Here is a 23344-nt window from a genome sequence, read left to right on the forward strand (position 1 = left end):
CAGGTGTTCTTTTCATTTCTTTGACCATACCAAGTATTTTTAGAATAAATGAATAAATACGTGTTGAACACCAACCCTGCTGGGGCCTCCTCAAATAATACAAAGGCCCCTCCATGTCCCCTATCTCTTGTTTGTACAAAAGCTGAGGTATCCCAGGCCCCCCTGTGTCACAGAAAAGCAGGCTCAAGCAGTTAGTGACTGGGACAATAAAGTCACGGAATCCTTCAGTGTCTGATGCACATTCGAGTTGCTTTACAGATACTATAACTGCCGCCAGAGAGAAAAGGCTACCTGCATGATGACCAGTCTGAATCCACAACATAAGCTACTTCATCTTGAGTAATACTAAATCCATGGCTAGCACAATTCCAAAAATTGGCCTTAAGAGATGGGATTAACACTACTGTTCATAATAATGTGTAATTTACAGGTATCAAAATAATTGTAGCTTTCTCTGCCCATATATATAAGTGGGCAACTAAAATTGTCAGCAAAGAGATGCTATAGGCCCATGTCAACATTTTCCACTCTAATTAATATGGTACTCTATGTCAGGACAAAGAAGTTATAGAAGACAGACCTTCATCCATAATCCCACAGAAACGGAATGATGTCTTACAATGAGGATTTGTAAGCGGTTCTTTGCAGGAAGCAGCTCTCTGGCGGGGGGCCCTTTTGTCCTGTCACTTTAGCAAAACTAAATATTAACTAACCTCCAGTTCAAGCACAACTTTCAGATCTTTTGACTACAAAATGCCTCACCTAACCTATTGATTCTTCTCTTTAATCTGAGAAGCAGGAATGAAGAATAAGTAAGATGATGACTAGATATTTTCCTCAGCTTCCCCTTCAGTAATCTCATGAACAGACTCTGAAGGAGATAGGATCTAAAGAAAGATCGCAAGGACTCAATAACCCTGAATACAGTGGGAGATTGCAAAAAAATCTGACCTCCTACATCAATGATTAACTGAGATTACTTCCGCTTTTTCTCTCTAAAGACTTCCATGGTCAAGCACAATCTTGAGAGTTGGTTCTGGGACATGAATCTGCCTTCTCTCCAAATGCCAGCCTCTTGCATAAAGCAACATTCCATTCCTACTAGTACTTTTCTCTCTGGTACTGGCTTTTGAGCAGCAAGCAGCCAAACCTCAGTTCGGTAACACTACGATAATTTCTGTAGTACTCCGACTCATTCAGTATATATTTTTTTCTTTCCAGGGCTGCACCTACAGCATATATATATATAAGTTCCCAGGCTAGGGCTGAATCAGAGCTGCACTTGCCAGCCTATACCACAGCCATGGAAATACCAGATCTAAGCCATGTCTGCTCAGATAGCTTGTGGCAACAGCTCCCTAACCCACTGGGCAAGGCCAGGGATCAAACCCACATCCTCATGGGTATTAGTTGTGTTCTTAACCCACAAGGGGAACTCCCTGAATAATTTCTTTTAATTATAAGATAAATTAGTACCCAGAATATAATGTATAATATGATGACTATATTTAACACTGCATATATGAAAGCTTTTAAGAAAGTAGATTCTAAGAGTTCTTATCACAATGAAAAAATTTTTTTCTTTCTCTTTTTTAGCATTTATATGAGATGATGCATATTGACCATATTGAATATGGCAATTATTTTATGAATATATAAGTCAAATCATTATGCTGTACACCTTAAAGTGTTATAGCATGTCAATTATATCTCAATAAAACAAGAATGAAAAACAAATCATTCCTTTTATCTCACAAATTGTGTTGCGCATAAGGAAAAGTTACCCATACAACATTTAATTATTATGAAATCAAAAAGAATAAAATACCTAGAAATAAACCTACCTAAGGAGGTAAAATGTATACTCTGAAAACTAAAAGGTGATGGATGATGAAAGAAACTGAAGATCACACAGATGGAAAGATATACCATATTACTGGATTGGAAGAATTAATATTATTAAAATGACCATACTACCAAAAGAAGTCTACAGATTCAATGCAATGCCTACCAAATTATCAATGGGACTTTTCATAGAACTAGAACAAAGAATCTAAAAATTTGTATGAAAACACAAAAGACCCCAAACAGTCAAAAAAGTATTGAGAAAGAAGAATGGACCTGGAGGAATCACATTCCCTGACTTCAGACTATACTACAAAGCTACAGTCTTCATTACAGTATGGTACTATAACAAAAACAAACACATATCAAAGAAATAGAATAGAGGCCAGAAATAAACCCATTCACTTATGGTCAATTTATCTACAACCAAGAAGCCAAGACTATACAATGGAGAAAAGACAGTCTCTTTTTATAAGTGGTGCTGGGAAAACTAGACAGCTACATAAAAAAAATAAAATTGGAACATTCTCTAACACCATATACAAAAATAAACTCAAAATGGATTAAAGATCTAACATAAGACTGGAAACCATAAAACTCCTAGAGGAAAACTCAGGTGGAGCACTCTCTGCCATAAAATTGTACCAATATTTTTTTTTATCTGTCTCCTAAGGCAAAGGAAATCAAAACAAAAATGAACAAATGAGACCTAATTAAACTTAAAAGCTTCTGCACAATTAAGGAAACCATGGACAAACTGAAAAGACAAAGCTACTGAAAGAGAGCAAATATTTGCAAATGATATGACTTATAAGTTGTTAATATCCGACATATACAAATAGCTCATATAACTCAACATCTAAAAGACAAACAACCTGATTTAAAAACGAGCAGAAAAATGGAATAGACATTTTTCCAGAGAAGAAATGCAGATGGCCAACAGGGACATGAAAAGATGCTCAAATCTTTTCATCAGTCATCAGGGAAGTGCAAATAAAAACCACAATGAGGAGTTCCCACTGGAAACAAATCTGACTAGGAACCATGAGGTTTCGGGTTCAATCCCTGGCCTTGCTCAGTGGGTTAACGATCCAGCATTGCCATGAGATGTAGTGTAGGTCACAGACATGGCTAGGATCTGGCGTTGCTGTGGCTCTGGCGTAGGCCGGCAGCAACAGCTCTGATTAGACCCCTAGCTTGGGAACCTCCATATGCCATGGGTGCTGCCCTCAAAAGACCAAAAAAAAAAAAAAATGCAATGAGCTATCACCTCCTACCTGTCAGACTGGCTATCATCAAAAAGAACACAAATGACAAATGTCAGCCAGGATGTGCAGAAAAGCAAACCCTTGTACACTCTTGTTGAGAATGTAAATTGGTTTAGCCACTGTAGAAAACAGTATGGAGGTTTCTCAAAAAACTAAAAACAGAACTACCATATGGCTCAGTAATTCCACTCCTGGGTATGTATCTGAAAGAAACCAAAACACTAATTTGGAAAGATACATGGACCCCAATGTTCATAGCAGCATTATTTACAATTGCCAAGATATTGCACCCTAAGTGTCCATCAACACATGAACGGATAAAAAAGATGCAGTATACACACACACACACACACACACAATGGAGCATTCCTCGGCCATAAAAAATAAGGATATAACGTCATCTGCAGGAACATGGATGGTTTTAGAGGGCATTATGCTAAGTGAAACAAGTCAGATAGAGAAAGACAAATACTACATGATATCACTTATATGTGGAATATAAAACCACACCAAACTAGTGAATATAACAATGAAGCAGGGAGTTCCCGTCGTGGCACAGTGGTTAACGAATCCGACTAGGAACCATGAGGTTGCGGGTTCGGTCCCTGCCCTTGCTCAGTGGGTTAAGGATCCGGCATTGCCGTGAGCTGTGGTGTAGGTTGCAGACGCGGCTCGGATCCCGCATTGCTGTGGCTCTGGCATAGGCCGGTGGCTACAGCTCCGATTCAACCCCTAGCCTGGGAACCTCCATATGCCACGGGAGCGGCCCAAGAAATAGCAACAACAACCACAACAACAACAAAAAGACAAAAAGACAAAAAGACAAAAAAAAAAAAAAAAAAAAAAACAATGAAGCAGACTCACGGATACAGAGAACAAACTGGTAGTAATCACTGGGGAGAAGGAAGTGCTGAGGGGCATAAAAAGGGTTAAGTGAAAAAAAATTATTATGGAATTATGTAAAATCATGTGTTTGAAACTTTTGAATATTGTAAAGTACTATAGAATTTAAAGAAGCTTTCATTCAATTTAAAAGAAAAACCACCAAAAAAGTATGAGCAAACACAGAAAATACAAATAAATTATATAAAACTCCAACTGTTCATATTTATGTATATGGATTTGCATAAGAAAATTACCTGACAGAACTATAGATGTCCAGTGGGGTTTGATCCTTTTCTTTGGCTATTCTCATCATATCTAACACTGCCATCCCAAGACATTCTTCCTGAGTTTCATGAGTCACAGGTATCTTTACCCATCCATACAAAAAATCATGTCGCCACTAAAGTAAAAAAAAATAAATTATAAGAAAATATCTCATAATTTTCATCACATTATAATCCACTATTGTATTTTAACCTATAACATAATTTCCAGATATGCATTTAAAAAGATCAAGGCGTTCCCGTCATGGTTCAGCAGAAATGAAACTGACTAGGATCCATGAAGACAGGCAGGTTCAATCCCTGGCCTTGCTCACTGGCTTAAGAATCTGGTGTTGCCATGAGCTGTTGATATGGGTCTCAGATGTGACTTGGATCTGGTGTTGCTGTGGCTGTGGTGTAGGCCAGCAGCCACGGCTCTGATTCGACCCCTAGCCTGGGAACCTCCATATACTATGGGTGTGGCCCTGAAAAGGCAAATAAAAAGAAAGAGCTACATATAACTAATGGCTAGCTAGATTACTTTTAATAGCATGCATTTGTTCTAAATACTATATAGGTCCAGAGAATAATTAATTCTGTTTATGATGATATTCTGTAGAATTCATGCCCAAATGACATTAAGTGTATAAAAAAAATTGAGAGCAGTCTAAGAACATAAGCAACCAAATACCTATAAAAGTTACAAATGAGAGTCCCAAATGCCAAAACACGTATTTTAAACTAGCCTTCCTAAACATCATGGTATGTATCAATAAAAATTTCATTTAATTAAAACTGCAGAAAAGTAGTTTTTCATCTGGATAGCTGAAAATATCTGAATGAAATTTCATCTGCATTCAGCCAGAAAAAATAAGAAAAGAGTTAAAGTCACAAAATTAGAAATGAACCAAAGAAAGAACATGGAGTAAATATCCACTTTTTTGCTGAATTTATATGAACTAATTAAAAGCTGCTCACATGACAATAGTTTCTTTCTTTCTTGAGTAGCCATATTTGATGATATAAACACAATCTTCAGTAGAGAGTAAATTTAAAAGGCCCGTCTCACATCTGGCTTTTATTTGCTTACCTTTTCCAAATCTATTTTTCTACAATACTATCTTACATACTTTAAAGACAATTTAATGGCTGAGCTAGTTTTTCAGTTATTTAAAAATATCAACATATTCTTATACTCTGGTGATGTTACTGATCAAATTTGCCTTATTTACTCTAGCATGCATAAAGTCTAATCTGCTATCAATACAATCTGAGAATAAATTAACTACTACCTTATTGATTTTCTGGGCATGTATTTAGAGGAGAAACATTAAGAAACAGGTAATTACATGTGGTAGTGTCTAGATACAATTAAGATTCTATTGTGAAATTGTTTTGCCATCCTAGATAAGAAAATCCCTCCCAGGAAGACAAAATTAGAAAACACCCTAATTTTTCTAGATCAAAAGTATGAGATGTCAAAGTATTAATATTAGGGTGAAGTAGTTAGGAAAAATTGCCTTATTAATGGGACTTAACTAGCATGCCACCAAAATAACCCAGATCTGCAGAATAAATGAAATACTATCGAAGCAGCACGAAGTCATAACTTCATAGTACACTATTCTCAGAAGCCCATCTTTTTTTTTTTTTTTTTTCCTTTTTTTTTTCTTTTTGCCTTTTCTAGGGCTGCTCTTGTGGCATATGGAGGTTCCCAGGCTCGGGGTCTAATCAGAGCCATAGCCATTGGCCTACGCCACAGCCACAGCAACGCAGGATCCGAGCCGCATCTGCAACCTACACCACAGCTCACGGCAACGCCGGATCCTCGACCCACTGAGCAAGGCCAGGGATCGAACCCTCAACCTCATGGTTCCTAGTCGGATTCATTAACCACTGCGCCATGACGGGAACTCCAAGAAGCCCATCTCTTTTATTAATGACTTTTGAAACAAAAGAAGATGTTTAAAAGTTGGTTGGTAGCCAAATGCTTTTTGATAAGAGTGCCAAGACCACTCAATAGAGAAACGACAGCCTGCAAAAAATGGTGCTGGAAAAACTGGATATCCACATGCAAAACAATGAAGTTGGACCTTTACCTTAAACCATATAAAAATAGCCCACAACAGATCAAACACCTAAACATAAGAGGTAAAACCATAAAATACTTATAAGAAAATAAAGGGGGAAATCTTCATGATTTTAGATTTGGCAATGATTTCTTGGATTTGACATTAAAAGCATAGATAACATTGGAGTTCCTGTCGTGACTCAGCCGGTTAAGAACCTGTCTAGTATCATGAGGATGCAAGTTCAATCCCTGGCCTTGCTCAGTGGGTTAAAGGATCTAGCGCTGAAGTGTAGGTCACAGACACAACTTGGATCTGGCATGACTGTGGTCTAGGCTGGCAGCTGCAGCTCCGATTTCATCCCTAGCCCAGTAACTTCCATATGCCACAGGCGCAGCCCTAAAATAAATAAATAAAAGCATAGATGACAAAATAAAAAATAGATAAATTGCACTATATTTTCTTTGGGAAAATTTCTATTCTAGCCCTTTGCCCATGTTTTAATCAGGTTGTTTTTTGGTTGTCTAGTTCTGTATATTCTCTGTATTCTAGTTATAAACCCCTAATCAGATAGAGGGTTTACAAGTATTTTCTCCCATTCCTTGAGTCGCCTTTTCAATATTGATTGTGTCCTGTGATGCCCAAACATTTTAAATTTTGATAAACAAATGGCTAATAGCTTATGAAAAGTGCTCAACATCACTAGTTATTAAGGAAATGCAAATCGAAACCACAGTGAGATACCAGTTCACACCTACCAGAATAGCCATTACAAAAAAAAAAAAAAGTAAGAGTGTTGGTAAGGAGGCAGAACGCTTGTGTGCTGCTAGTAATAATACAAAATGGTGCAGCTGTTATGAAAAAGAGTATGGAAGTTCCTTAAAAAATTAAAAATAGAATTACCATATGATCTAGTAATCCCACCTCTGGATATACATCCATAAGAACTGAATAAAGGGTCTCAGAAAGATATTTGTACACTCATGTTCATTGCAGCATTATTCACAAGAGCCAGAAGAATCCAACTATCCAACAACAGATGAGCAGATAAACAAAACATAGTATACACAATTTTACCTTAAAAAGGAACAAAATTCTGACACACACTATGACCTAGATGAATCTTGAAGACATTATGGTAAGAAAAATAAGCCAATTGCAAAAGAGTAAATACTGTAAAATTCCTCTTTTTTCAGGTATCTGGAACAAGCAAATTCAGAGAGATAGAAAGTAGAAAGGCGACTGCCAGGGGTCAGGAGGAGAGGGAAATGAGGAGCTTTTTTTTTTTTTTTAAAATGAGTATAAAGTTTCTTTTAGGAAGATGAAAAATGTTCTGGAGATGGATGGTGGTAATAGTTGCTAAACAATATGAATGTACTTAATACTACTGATTTGTCCACTTAAAAATGGTTAAAATAGTAAGCCTTAGTAAGCATATTTCAGGCGGCCCCACACAAAAACTGGTTGCCCTCATACTGCAAAAGAGAAATGTTTTTCAGTTTGTTACTCAAACTGAACTAGGCCTACTAGACATCTTAGAAATGTGACCTATGAGCATCTGTGAGATTATTTCCCATGATATTAGCAAATGTGACTTAGAATTCCTTGATCTGACACCTTGGGGAAATAAAAAGCATTTCCTTATCCAAAAGCACTAATTTATTTTTCTTTCTTTAGTTTCTACTCAGTCTTATAGCACATTAAAAATAAAAGGTATTTAATGAAACATTTAATTAAAAATAAAAGGTATTTAATGAAACATTTAATTGAAACACTGCAATTACTGTTTAAATCAAGGTAATTAATAAGAAAGCATTATAAAATGTTCAAAAATAACACAGTATTTTAACAATATTAATAAACAAATAACTGGACTTTAATAAAAAAAATAAACAAATAGCTGGAACACAGATCTCAAAGTATCAACATCCATCTACCCACCTATGAGGGGATACACAAACTATTACAGCTCACTTTTTATGCAATTACTTTCTTTACATTTCACTACCCACTAATTAAGTCTGAAGTTGTTTAAGAATTTTTTAAAAAAAAAACTTCTTTAAAAAATTTTACTGTCCTTCCTATATTCCAGCCACTTACATCCACATTCACAACTTTTGTGAAATCCTTAAAATGATCTAAAGCACTAAAATAAAAAAAAAATCAAAAGGACAAATTCTAGGCATTTTCATAAAGTAGATCCTATTCATAAACTATAGGATTAAAAATAAGCGATAAGACTCAATTTTGTTACCTCTTTGCACCTGCTATGCAGACAGAACATCCATTTTCCCATATACAAATATTTTTCTGATTAACCACATAGCAAGCTATCATTTAACACATGCACAAGATAATATAATCATACCTGAGCAAAAAGGTAAGACATGACAAAGTCATCAAGAAGAGGAGCTTCAGCACCTCGAGATATTCCATGCCGATAGGTTCTGTTGCTGCCATTACAGTACCAGTAAGGAAAGTAAAATCTACAAGACAATTAACATACTCAGTCAACCTCCAAAAGGTCCCAGAATAAAATACTGTTATATATAACCACTTCCAGCATACTAAAAGGTATTATCCCATAATCAGAAAACATGGAGTTCCCGTCATGACACAGCAGAAATGAATCCGACTAGGAACCATGAGGTTTCAGGTTCAATCCCTGGCCTCACTCAGTGGGTTAAGGATCTGGTGTTGCCATGAGCTGTGGTGTAGGTTGCAGATGTGGCTCAGATCTGGCATTGTTGTGGCTGTAGCCCGCAGGTGTAGCTCATATTAGACCCCTAGCCTGGGAACCTCCATGTGCTGGGGATGTGGCACTAAAAGGAAAAAAAAAAAAAAAAAAAAAAAAAAAAAACCCACAATTAACAGTGTTAAATACAAATTGAGGATAAAAGGAAACCATAATCTTAATAAAGGCAGAAAATAAAAGAAACATTAAGTGTAAAACCCATATTCTGCCTTCTTTGATGCCCAGAACACAGAAGCATTCTCAGGAAACAGAGAATGTAGAAATAAAACCTTAACAAAAAAATTTAAATGGAGGAGTTCCCATCGTGGTGCAGTGGTTAACGAATCCGTCCAGGAACCGTGAAGTTGCAGGTTCGATCCCTGGCCTTGCTCAGTGGGTTAAGGATCCAGCTTTGCCATTAGCTGTGATGTAGGTAGGTCACAGATGCAGCTGGGATCTGGCATTACTGTGGCTCTGGCATAGGCCAGCAGCAACAGCTCCAATTAGACCCCTAGCCTGGGAACCTCCGTATGCTGTAAGTGCAGCACTAAAGAGACAAAAGACAAAAAAAAAAAAAAATGAAATTCTAAGAACATCAGTAGGGGAACCTGAAAATGCTAATATGCTACAAAAACAAATTATTTTTAAGAAAGATACCATACAACATCACTCATATATGTGGAATCTTAAATATGGCACATATGAACCTATCTACAAAACAGAGAAAGACTAAGGGACATAAGAACAGACTTGTGGTTATGGTTGGGGAAATGGAATTGCCTGGGAGTTTAGGATTAGAAGATGCAACCGGGGAGTTCCCATCGTGGCGCAGTGGTTAACGAATCTGACTAGGAACCATGAGGTTGCAGGTTCGATCCCTGCCCTTGCTCAGTGGGTTAACGATCCGGCGTTGCCCTGAGCTGTGGTGTAGGTCACAGACGCGGCTCAGATCCTGCATTGCTGTGGCTCTGGTGTAGGCTGGCAGCTACAGCTCCGATTTGACCCCTAGCCTGGGAACCTCCATATGCCGCAGGAGTGGCCCAAGAAATGGCAAAAAAAAAAACCAGACCAAAAAAAAAAAAAAAAAAGAAGATGCAACCAATTACATTTAGACTGGATAAGCAATGAGGTCCTACTGTAAAGCACAGGGAACTATGTCCAATCTCTTGCAATAGACCATAATGGAAGATAGTGTAAGAAAGTAATGTATACATATGTTATGACTAGGTTATTTTGCTGTGCAGCAGAAAATGGCACAACATTTTAAATAACTGTGCTTTAATTTTTTAATATAAAAAATAAAAAATTTTAAAATTAAATAAATGATTCTTACTTTAAGCAGTGGAGGTTAAAAACTTGTCTTTTAAAGAAACAAAAAAAATTTCTGTATTGCTTTTTATTTACAGCTTTATTGATATATATAATTCACATAAAGTTCAACTATTTAAAGTATACAATTCAATGTTCTCAGTATATTCATAGCATTGTACAAACATCACCACGGCCTAATTTTAAAACGTTTGCATCTCCTAGAAAAGAATCTCCATACATATTAGCAGTCACACCTGAATCACCCTTATCAACTCCCCAGTCCAGAGTTATCACTATAAATCTATTTTTGGCATTTTATATAAGTGGAATCATATCATATATGGCTTTTCTACCTTCTTTCACTTAGTATGTTTTCAAGGATCATCCACATTTATAATATGTATCAGTACTTCATTTCTTTTCACTGCTCAGTTAAATTTCCATTGTATGGATATATCATTTTGCTTAATCATTCATCATTTCATGGTCATTTGGTTTATGTCCATCTTTTTGCTAATGTAAATAACAGTGCCTTGAATAGTCATGTACATATTTTTTCTGTGGATGTATTTTTTCATATCTCTAGCATATATACCTTAGGGTGGCAATGCTGAATCATATAATACTGAGTTTATCTTTTTAAGGAGTAGACAATCTATCTTCCAAAGCAGCTGCACTATTTTACCTTTTTTTTTTTTTTTGTCTTTTGTCTTTTGTCTTCTTAGGGCTGCACTTACAGCATATGGAGGTTCCCAGGCTAGGGGTCTAATCAGAGCTGTTGCCACTGGCCTACACTAGAGCCACAGCAATGCCAGATCCAAGCCGCATCTGCAACCTATACCACAGCTCAGGGCAATGCCGGATCCTTAACCCACTGAGCAAGGCTAGGGATCAAACCTGAAACCTCATGGTTCCTAGTGGGATTCGTTTCCGCTGTGCCATGACGGGAACTCCTATTTTACATTTTTAACAACAATATATGAGTGTCCCACTATATCACATCCTTGCCAATACTTGGGTGGAGAGTTTACCAAAGTTACTCCATGGAACTGCTGACATGGTATCTATTTTGCTTGGCCAACAGGCTTAGTGACCTGAAACTGACATTAGCCCCCTCAAGCAAGTGCATGCCCTAGATAGCAGCTTGCAGAGTCACAAGCAAACTTTAAGTTTCTGATACAACTTCCCCAACAGCCCTTGTGATCAAATCCTGCCTGCCTCCCACTGCCTAGCCCTATGCATCCCTTCTATAAGACCCCCATGTGGCTTACCTAAATCCAGCTCTTTCGTTTGAATTGACCAATCGGCCTTAGTGCACAAACCCCAAAGCATTCTATCCATGAACCCAAATAAAGGCAAGTGCTCCAAGTCCTGCCTCTCTGTCTTCACTGTGCCCTGACCTCCCCATGTGACTCCCTGAGGCATCCTAGGTACTTCCTCTGAAACCTGTGAGTAGTAAACTTTTCTACTTCATTTTTTCCTATGATCTTTTGTTGAACTGTGGCTCACCACCTGGCACCCTGTGCTCTACTTAATAAGTGTTTAACTTGACATATTAATAACATCTGTTATTGTCCATCTTTTTTATGCTTGCTATTCTTGTGAGTAAAATATCTCATTGTGGTTTTGACTTACATTTTCTTTTTTTTCTTCAGATCTAAGCCATTATTTTATTCTCTTTTCCTAAGTCCTTTAATTTATCACAGTCTGACTACATGACAAGCTAATTGTCAAGACTTGAAATGTTGAACTGACATTGCTCAATTACATAGTCAATGCTTACCAGACTGGGAGAACTATGTGAAGAAACTCAGTCCTGCTAAACATAGCATCATTTTACTCATTTTTACTTACAGTTTTATACCAGGTCTTTCTTTTTTTTTAACCAAACAGTAAAGTAAAAATAAAATTAAAACATAGTACAAAAAGGTTAGGGTTTGTTGCCTTGCACTAGCAAAATAATCATACTTTATTGGAATGATGCCTATTTGATACACTGTGTTATTCTTCTTCAAGTACTCAAAGTTATTACAAAGAAGGATGGTATTTTAAGGGAATAAAGATGTCATTGCTTGTGTTGGAGTGCAGAGTTCATTGGTATTTTGTTAATTGGTAGAACAACGGTTTTCTTACCACAGACCTTCATTGCTGGCAAGAATGTCACAGAAGTTCTTTCACCTAATGTGTGGCTAGAATGTTGAGTTGCTTAAAAAATCAAGTCTATGGTCCAGAGTTGACTTACCGTTACCATGCCTGAGGTCCATCGTAATTTAGTGGTCCATGAAAATGTTTTAATTTTAATTATTTCCAAAAAATGAATAGAATAATAATGAATATATAATAACAAACTCAGCCAGGGTTAGACTTTCTCTATACCAATGCAGGCATAAAATACAATTTTTAATACCTTTTTTTATGAAGGAAGGGGCCAAAGTGCCCCAGAGTCCAAAAAAATCATGATGTGCCCCTACCTGGGTCACAGTCAGGCACATTCTATGAATGAGACAGATTCAGTCATTTGAATCCTTTTTTTCAAAAAGACGTAATCATTTCTTTTTCAGAAATTACTACATTCTCTGTAAATGAGTTCACAGACCTGTCTGCTCATTAGAGAGGCATATGGTTCTGTCTCCAAAGAAAGAAATGCTGTAGGTTAGGTTAGATAACTGTGGTTATTCATGTTTTCTTAGAGTGAAATAAATTTCCCTCCTGGAGAGATGCACTGATGTTCTGTTTGCTTTGTAATGTGATATGGAAAATAAGGGAAGGGAGAGCAAGACTAGCCTAGGATGACTTGGTTCCATTTGGGACAAGTATTTTTGCCTGAGGGGTGTGTGTTCCATGAGAACAGTGGCGACCTCGCCTCCTCGCTGCTGTGGATGTCTAGAATTTTAGCTCTTAGTTCTTCTGTAGCTGCTGATCTGTATTACTGAGTATGTGACATTTTCAGTTGCCGTGACCAATCTGGTTTTGTTTCTGAAGACATGGTCTAGTGTTGGACAAAGTCTGTTAGCCTCCAGCTGCAGTGACCCTCTATGTGGTGCCCAGAATGTCTTCTGAAAGTCACCTCTTGATGTAGCCTCCTCTGTCTTCAGGGGAAGGATGTCTTTTTGAAAGTTTCCGGTCCATTTGCTTGAAGATTGTTCAGCCTTTAGTTGTGAATTTTGTTGTTTTTAGGAGAGAAGTTGAGCTCCAGTCCTTCTATTCCACCATCTTAATCCCATCTTGACTTACATTTTTCTAATGAATAATGATGTTGAGTGTATTTTCACATGCTTACTGATCATTTGGATATTTTGTTTAGAGAAATAGCTATTCAAATACTTTGCCCTTATTTTAATTGGGTTACTTGTCACTGTATTGTTGAGCTGTAAAAGTTCTTTATATATTCTGGATATAAGACCTTTGTCAGATATATTATTTGCAAACATTTTCTTCCATTCCTTGGGTTGTCTTTTCACATTTTTGTATCTTTTTTTAACTCAATGAATTTTATTAATTTATAGTTGTACAATGATCATCACAACCCAATTATATAGCATTTCCATCCCAAACCCCCAGCCCATCTACCCCACCCCTCAACCTGTTTCCTTTGGTTTTCAAAGTCTGTGAGTCAGTATCTGTTCTGCAAAGAAGTTCACTGTATTCTTTTTTTAACATTCCACATGTGAGTGATAGCATATGATATTGGTGTCTCCCTGTCTGACTAACTTCACTTAGCACGATAATTTCTAGGTCCATCCATGTTGCTGCAAATGCCACTATTTCTTTCCTTTTAATGGATGAGTAATATTCCACTGTGTATATGTACCACATTTTTTTTATCCACTCCTCTGTTGATGGACATTTAGGTTGTTTCCATGACTTGGCTACTGTATATAGTGCTGCAATGAACATTGGAGTACTTGTATCTTTTCAAGTCATGGTTTTCTCTGGATAGATGCCCAAGAGTGAGATTGCTGGATCAAATGGTAATTCTGTTTTTAGTTTTCTGAGGAATCTCCATATGGTATTCCACAGTGATAGCAATTTACATTCCTACCAACAGTGTAATAGGGTTCCCTTTTCTCCACACCCTCTCCAGCATTTGTCTGTAGATTTTTTGATGATGGCCATTCCGGCCAGTGTAAGGTGGTACCTCATACTAGTTTTGATTTGCATTTCTCCAATAATTAGTGACACTGAACATCTTTTCATGTTTTTTGGGCATATGTATGTCTTATTTGGAGACTGTCAGTATCTTTTAATGCAGAACAAATACTTTGAAGAATTTCAAATAATCTATTTTTCTTTTGTTGCTTGTGCTCTGGTACCATATTTAAAAAATTATTGCCTAATCTAAGTACACAAAAATTTATTCCTATGTTTTCTCCTAAGGGTTTTATAGTTTTAGCTCTTAGATTAGGTTTCTGACTCATTTTAAGTTGTTTTTTGTAACTGGTGTGAGTTAGTGATCTAACTTCATTACTTTACATGTGGATATCCAGGTTTTCCAGCACAATTTGTTGAAACGACTGTTCTTTTCATCATGAATTGTCTCGGCACCCTTGTCAAAAATCTGTTACCCTAACACTAGAGGTTGTTCTCGGACTCTCAATTTTATTCCATGAATCTCTATATCTAACCGTACACCACCACCACAGTCTTCATTACTACGGTTGTGGACTAAGTTTTAAAATTAGGAAGCATGCATCTTCTTTGTTCTTTTTCAAGATTGTTTTAGCTATTCCTAGTCCCTTTGATTTTTATATGAATTTCATAATTAACTTACCAATTTCTACAACAAAAATAGCTAGAGTTTCAGTAGAGATTGCACAGAACATACATATTATGGGAATACTGCCATCTTAATAGTAAATCTTCCAACATACACATGAGCTATCTTTTCATTTATTCAAGTGTTTCTTTAATTTCTTTGAATATTTTATATTTCTCAGTAAGGAAGTTTTACACTTCTTTTGTTAGGGTTATACCTAAGTATCTCTTTATGCTATTGTATATGGAACTGTTTCCTTAATTTCACATTTGTATTGCAATTGTTAGCATATAGAAATGCAACTGTGTTTGTATTTCTAAACTGCAAGCAGGCTGAGCTCATTGATTAGTTCTAGTAGTTTATTAATTCCTTAGGATTTTTTTATATACTAGATCATATCACTTGTGATTAGTTTTTAGGTGCCTTTTATTTCTTACCCTTGCCTAATTTCCCTGGCTAGAATCTATGGTATACTGTTAAATAGAAGTAGTAAGAGCAGATATACTTGTCTTATTCATGATCATTGGAACAAAGCATTCATTTCACTATCAAGTATAAGGTTAGCTCTGGGTTTTTCAGAGACACTTTTATCAGACTGAGCCTATCATGCTGAATAATTTGATCATGATAGGATGCTAGATTTTGTCAAATATTTTTCCGTGTCGACAAAGATGATCATATGGTTTTGGTCCTTTACTAATATGGTATATTATACTGATATATTTTGAGGATGTGAAAGCAACCTTGCATTTCCTGAGATAAATCCCACCTGGTCATGATACTTAATCTTTTTTATACACTGTTAGATTTGGTTTGCTAGTATTTTGTTGAGGACTTTTACAACCATGTTTATAAGAGATATTGGTCCATGGCTTTCTTTTCTTTTAGACGGATCAGACTAATACTGAAGTCATAGACTGAGTTGAGAAGTGTTTCCTCCTTTTCACTTTTTATGAATAACTGGAATCAATACTTACTTACAAGTTTAACAGAATTTCCAGTAAAGCCACTTGGGCCAGAGCTTTCCTTTATGGAAAATTTTTTAAATTACTAATTCCATTCCATTTCTTTACTTGCTATAGGTGTATTCACACATTCTATTTCTTCTTATTCTATAGTTGGTGTCTTCCTAAGCATTTGTCCATTTTATCTTGATTATATAATTTGTTGGTATAGAGTTGTTCTTTATAACACTTTTTATTTCTATAAGGACATGGGAATGTTACCTCTTTTACTACTCATTTTAACAATTTAAGCTCCTCTTTTTTTTTTTTATCTTGGTAGTTTAGCTAAAGGATTACTGATATTCTTGATCTTTTCAAAGAACAAACTTTTGGTTTCTTGATTTTTGCTTCTGTTTTTCTATTCTCCATTCTATTTATATCTACTCTGATCTTTATTATTCTCTTCTCTCAGTGTGCTTTGAGTTTAATTTACTCTTCTTTTCCTGCTCTATAAAATAGAATGTTATTGATCTGAGAAATTTTTTTTCTTTTTTAATATATGCGTTTATGGCTATGAATTCCCTTCAAGCATTAGCTACATACCATGAGTTTTGATATGGTGTGTTTTTGTTTTCAGTCATATCAAAGTACTTTCTATTTTCCCTTATGATTTTTTTTGACCTATTAGTTATTTAGAAGTGTGTTGTTAATTGCCACATATTTGTGAATTTTTCACTTATCCTTCTGTTAATGATTTATAATTTTTTTTTTTTTTTTATTGGCTGTGCCCGTGGCATGCAGAAGCTCCCAGGCCAGGGAATGAACCCATGCCACCCAGTGACAACACACACAATTCTTAACCTTCTGTGCCACATCAGAACTCCTTTCTGTTAATGATTTCTAGTTTAATTATACAGTGGTCAAAGAATATACTTTGTATAACTTCAGTTATTTTAAATTTATGGACAATTATTTTGTGAGCTAACATATGATCTTTCCTGGAGAATATTCCATATGCACTTGAAAAGAATGTGTACAATGCTGTTGTTGAGTGTTCTATATATGTATATCTAGCTGTTTTATAGTGTTGTTCCAGTCTTCTATTTCCCTGCTGATCTTCTAATTGTTCTATCCATTATTCAAAGTGAGGTGCTAAAGTCTCCAACTATTATTGTTGAATTGTCTGTTTTCCCCTTTAAATGTTACTGTTGCTTCATGCATTTTGGAGCTCTGTTAATCCAATTTATAACAATTATAAACAAATGTTATTATGTTTCCTTGCTAGATTAACTTTTTGATCATTATAAAAAGTGCTTCCTCTGTCTTTAGTAAAAATATAGATCTTAAAAGGCAAATTTGTCTGATTTTTTTTTTTTTTTTTTTGTCTTTTTGCCATTTCTAGGTCCACTTCTGTGGCATACGGAGGTTCCCAGGCTAGGGGTCTAATCAGGGCTGTAGCCACTGGCCTACGCCAGAGCCACAGCAACACGGGATCCGAGCCGCGTCTGCGACCTACACCACAGCTCACAGCAACGCCAGATCTTTAACCCACTGAGCAAGGCCAGGGATCAAACCCGCAATCTCATGGTTCCTAGTTGTATTCGTTAACCACTGAGCCATGATGGGAACTCCTGTCTGATATTAATATATCTGCTCTAGTTCTCTTTCGGTTAGCGAATGCCTAGTCTATCTTTTTCAATCCTTTACTTTCAAGTTAATAGTGTTTTTGAATGTAAAGTGTGCCTCTTATCGATGCACACTTATGATTTTTTTACAATCTAGTATGCCTTTCTCTGCCTTTTGAGTGTTTAATTCATTTACATTTACGGCAACTACTGTTAAAGTAGCATTTATTATATCTGTCATTTTGCTACTTGTATTATATAAGGCTTTTTTTGTCTTTTTATGTTTTTTGTTCATATAGTCTTCCTTACTGCTACAGATATTTTCTATTAAGTTTCTCATTGTATCAAAACTATATATACATATTTCTTTTTCTTTTTGAGCCACACCTGTGGCAGATGGAAATTCCGGGGACAGGAATCAAATCCAAGCTGAAGTGGTGACCTATGCTAAAGCTCCAACAGATCCTTAACCAACTGCATTGGGCTGGGGACCGAACCTCCACAGAGACAAGCCAGAGCATTAACCCACTGTGCCAAAGTGGGAACTCCCAAAACTATATATTTTTGAGTTATTTTCATAGGAGTTTCTAAGAAGATTACAACTGACAACAATCTAGTTATTAATATCAACTTAATTTTCATAGAATTAAAAAACTCTATTCCATTCCCTTTATTCTATGTCATACAAATTACATCTTTATAGATTATAAGCTCTTCAATGCAGTTTTATAATTGTTACTCTTTTATGCTGTTTTTGAAATAACCCATATATATGTAATAAAGGAAATACCTAACAACCTCTAAACATAAGGCAGCTGGAATTTTTTAAAAATAACATAAAATATCCTTTTAGGTAGTTTCCAGTTAAACTATCCTTGGAACTTTTGATCATAGGTAGCTATGGAAATATGATCCCTTAGTTTAAAAACAAAAGGAATTCAGAGTTCTCCTGTGGCTCAACGCCTTAAGGATCTGGTTTGTCACTGCAACTGCTTTTAGCCGCTTGCTCTGACATGGGTTAGATACCTGGTCTGGGAATTTTCACATGCCGTGGGTGTGGACAAAACAAAAATTAGAGGAATTCCTGAATTTGATGAGGGAAAGGTTTTTTAATTAAATCAGTAGATATTTATTGTTGATAAAGATTTTTGTTTTTTCGTTTGTTTTTTGCCTTTTTTAAGGGCTGCACCTGAGGCATACGGAAGTTTCCAGGCTAGGGGTTGAATCAGAGCTACAGCTGCTGGCCTATACCACAGTCACAATGTGGAATCTAAGCCTGTCTGCAACTTATACCACAGCTCATGGCAATGCCAGATCCCTGACCCACTGAGCAAAGCCAGGAATTGAACCCGCATTCTCATGGGTACTAGTCAGATTTGTTAACACTGCGCCACAACAGGAACTCCCTAAAGTATTAATTCAGGCACCATAAAATTTTTATGTTAGTAAATCTGCCTTGCACTTAAAAAATATTTCTACATTACTATGGAACTACTTAATATACTTCAAAACATTTCAGTGAGAAAAGCAGACAATATATGATTTTATTCATAAATAGTGCAAAAGCATCAGTGACAGCTATTTAAAAATTCAATTCTTTTAAGAGAACTTTCAGGTCTTGGCTTAAAAGTTGTGCATATTGGCCTCTATAGCACTGCAAGTAAACACATGAAAATTTTCCCATTTCCATGTACAGGTATTCGGCCATAACACCACTTACAAATTATCATGGACAAAGTAACTTTTGCAATAATTTTCACTTGGACAGCCACAATTAAAAGAATATTAAAACAAGCAAGAAGTAGGCTATGTAGAATATGCCCTAGATGTCAGGCTGTCATATTTAATGTTATTAAATTTAATTTTTTTATTTTCACTAAAGGGACATATTTTGTATATGTGGGTGGACAAATGAAAACTGAAGTGTGTGTTCTTTGACCACAACACATGACGGTGTTTGCCTCATCTAAAAGAAGCAATACATTTCCTCATACTCTCTCTCTCCACATATTGTTTTCCATATTACTAATGAAAATGCTGATAAGCACCAACCCCAAAAGTGTGTCTTCAAGGGAAAGTTGTAAAGTCAAAAAAAGTGGTTCATTATATATATTTTAAAAAGTCAAATTTCAGCAACACTAATGCTAAAAATGACATCAATTAAATTTCTTAGCATCCAGGAATTACAGTATTTCCATGAGTTTTCTCTCATGTGCAGATTTATTTTCCTTAAGAAGTAAAATGAAGTTTGAACAGTCTGTGGTGTGGTGACATCAGCAACTGCCAGTTCTTGCCCATGAACGAGTCCCAATTCTTTCAATGTCTTGGAGAGATTTGGCCTTGTGCACTCTTCAATGGAGGTTACTGTCTGTCAGTAAAGTGTTTTATTTTTTTTTCCCTCTAATATGGCTGTTACGGCTACAGATTTCATCTGCAGAGAAGCACTACTGGTTAAACAATCCAAAATCACCTGCAGTTTAGCTGATGGAGAGAACTGAATGTTGTGCAGAAGCTGGCTAAGAGCTGGGAAGTTTTCCTTTCTCTCTGCTTCAGATGCGAATGTGTATACTCCATCTATATCACTGAATACCAAGTAACTATTAAGGGGAATATATGCACTTGTGGCTATTTTAAAAACCTCAGTGGCACATACAGCTGCAATGACTGCATTTATAGAAGCTACTACAAGAATTGTTCATTTTACCACCTCTTAAGTGAATCTCTACGTAACACCTCTAATATTATATTGCGATGCTCTCTCTAGGGATTTTTGGAAAATCCACTGAATATGATCAATATTATCTCCACTTAATGTTGCCCCTTCTCCAAAAAGCTGCTCCTTAGGCCACTGCAATATCCTTACATACTCAATACAGAGCTCTGGTAGCCTGGGCAAAAATACAATACACATGGGAAAATTAACCTGTGATGGGTACAGTGCCAGTGTACATTCAATACAAGCAGTCATTCCAGGCAGAATTACTCAGGCACTTCCTTTAAAACTTTCTGTCCTCCTGTGTAAAAAAGGGACAATGGAACTTGGCTCTAATACACCATCTTCATAATTTAGAAGCGATACCAGCATGCCATTTATCCATCTTCTGGCCATAACAGAGTCCAGTCCACATACAATTATATGAAATTGCAGATAGAAAGTGTCATTAAAATTTTGAATCTTGTTGAAATGTGGAACTACACTGCAATTAGGAACTCTGTCATTTAGAAATTATGCAGCAACTTCAGCCTTAGGTCTTCTAGTATCTTTAGGCCTAAATAAAAATTGCCTATTTAGACTGGAAACATCTATAGCGTCCACGTCCATAACATGAATCTCTCTAAAACCAGACAATGCCAGATTTTTCTGGAGCTCACATCCTAAGCTGCCAGCTCCAATGACTAGAACTTTACATATATCTAACAAAAACTGGAAAGATTCAGTGCTTGGTTTGAAATCAGAGTGTATGAAGGGTCCAGATCACTCAAGGAACTTCTTTACATGGTTCCAGTGACCTTCCCAGTCTCCAGTGGCCCCACACCCACCATCAACTGCCATTTTCTCATCCAGAAGCTCCTCTATTCTCCTTTTCTTCTCCAGTTTCTCGTCATCTGCCATATCGTGCGCCTCTTCCCAGGTGCCCCGAGGGAAACATTTTTTTAATTATTGAGAGGAAGTGAGCAAATTATGGCCCACTGGCCCAATCTGGTCCACTGCCAGTTTTTAAAGTTTTACCAAAACACAATCACATGCATTCATTTAGTTATTGTCTATGGCTGCTATCACACTATAACAGAGTTGAATATAGCAAAAACAGTATGTTCTGCAATACCTAAAATATTGACTATCTAGCTTCTTACAGAAAAACATAACCACTCTACAGATATTTTAAAAAAGACATACTTGCTAATTGCAGAAAGTATAGTAATTATAGAAAGTGATAAAGTATTTTTAGTAAGATATTTATATTTTGTCAATCACATGTAGCACATCAGAATGCTTCTTCAAAATGCAGAATTTCGGAGTTCCCAATGTGGCTCAGTGGTTAACGAACTGGACTAGCATCCGTGAGGACGTGGGTTCGATCCCTAGCCTCACTCAGTGGGTTAAGGATCCAGTGTTGCTGTGAGCTGTGGTGTAGGTCGCAGACGCAGCTCAGATCCCGCGTTGCTGTGGCTCTGGCGTAGGCCAGAAGCTACAGCTCTGATTGGACCCCTAGCCTGGGAACCTCCATATGCCGTGGGTGCAGCCCTAAAAAGACAAAAAAAGGAGAATTTTAGAAGTTTCCATTGTGGCTCACTGAGTTAAGGACCTGGCAGTGTCCATAAGAATGTGGGTTCAATCCATAGCCTAGCTCAGTGGGTTAAGGATCTGGTGTTGCCACAAGCTGGACATAAGGTCCAGCACTGCTCTGGCTGAGGGGCTGTGGCCAGCAGCAGCTGCAGCTCTGATTCAACCCCCAGCCTAGGAACTTCCATATGCCACAAGTGCAACCATTAAAAAAAAAAAAAAAAAAAATGTAGAATTTTATGAAGTCTTTAAACCTTCATAAAGTTTTACATAACTTAGAACAGGTTTGATCCTAGGCATTTTATGTTTTGTTGTTATTTTAAATGATCCCTTTCTGTTTGTTTGTTTGTGGAAATAATTAACTTTTTAACATATTGATCACATTGACCTAGCCTCCTGCCGAATGGTTATTAATGATGTCTGTAGATTTGTTCATATTTTCTATGCTAAAAATCTTATCTCCAAATAATGATTTTTCATTCTATGTTGTCAATTATTAAACATTTTAATTATTTTTCCCCATGTCCTACTGTACAGGTTAGGAACTCCATTACAATCTCATATACAAGCAGTGATGGTGGCTATCTGTAATTTTTATCTTGTTCCTGACTTTAAAGAGAATGCATGTAGCATTTTACCATTTAAGAATATTATTTGCCACATGTTTTTGCAGTAACCCCTTATATGAGTAAGGGTGTCTCTCTTAAGTCTTAGTTTATTGAGACTTCCTTTTCTTTTCAAAACCATGAATGAGTTGAAGATTTTTTTTACCATGCAACACTGACTCTATACATAGAATGGATCTATTTCATGAGTAAGAATCACATCAAACTTATTTCTTCGTTTAATCCTTTTTTTTTTTTCTTTTTCTACTTCAAAAAGTACCTCTGGACTTCTCCAAATTGGTATTACATATTACTAACAATTATTAAATAAATTTATAATTTGAGGTTGTAAATAAACACTGTCAAAATCTTATCCTTCCTTCACTTGAACTTCATAAATTCATTTAAAAGGAGAGATGCAAGATTACATTACTACTACACAAAATAAAATTAAAAAAAAATTCCTGGAAAACTATCAATATTCTAAACAGTTAGGATTTTGCTAGTAAAAGCCATTCGTATCCTTTTAAAATTTCAATTATAGTGATAAGTGGTAAACTAGCATCCCACCAGAACAGCTATATTCTCAGAGTATTTTAGTTAAAAAACATGTATGAACACTTCCTCTAGTGGAGAAACAGAGTCTTAAATGAAGAAGATTAAGTGCTAATTGGTTCTAGTCTCTGACATTAAGGACCTTAAGATTAAAAAATATGGTTGAAGAGTGTCTGTGTGCTCAGCAAGGTAAGTATCT

General features: G+C 36.3%; 1 protein-coding gene and 1 pseudogene across 8 annotated transcripts in view; both read right to left on the bottom strand.

Annotated features, from left to right (window-relative positions):
• JAK2 (Janus kinase 2) overlaps positions 1-23344 on the bottom strand; it is a 152492-nt gene that overhangs the window by 60135 nt on the left and 69013 nt on the right. For 7 of the 8 annotated variants that reach the window (XM_085009853.1, XM_021082802.2, XM_021082809.2 and 4 more), the window contains 2 exon segments: positions 8699-8816; positions 4253-4398 (listed from right to left, as the gene is read on the bottom strand). Coding sequence is in view for 5 of the 8 variants with exons in the window: in XM_021082802.2 (XP_020938461.1) it covers positions 4253-4398; positions 8699-8816 (264 nt within the window). In the remaining 3 variants the exon portion in view is untranslated. 8 annotated transcript variants of the gene reach the window in all.
• LOC110255579 (NEDD8-activating enzyme E1 catalytic subunit pseudogene) lies at positions 19902-21450 on the bottom strand (annotated as a pseudogene).

Source organism: Sus scrofa, chromosome 1 (genome assembly GCF_054392235.1).
Source record: "Sus scrofa isolate SSC_HxYL_T2T_F1_AM1 chromosome 1, Sscrofa_HxYL_maternal_Yorkshire_Landrace_v2.0, whole genome shotgun sequence".
Taxonomy (NCBI): Eukaryota; Metazoa; Chordata; class Mammalia; order Artiodactyla; family Suidae; genus Sus; species Sus scrofa.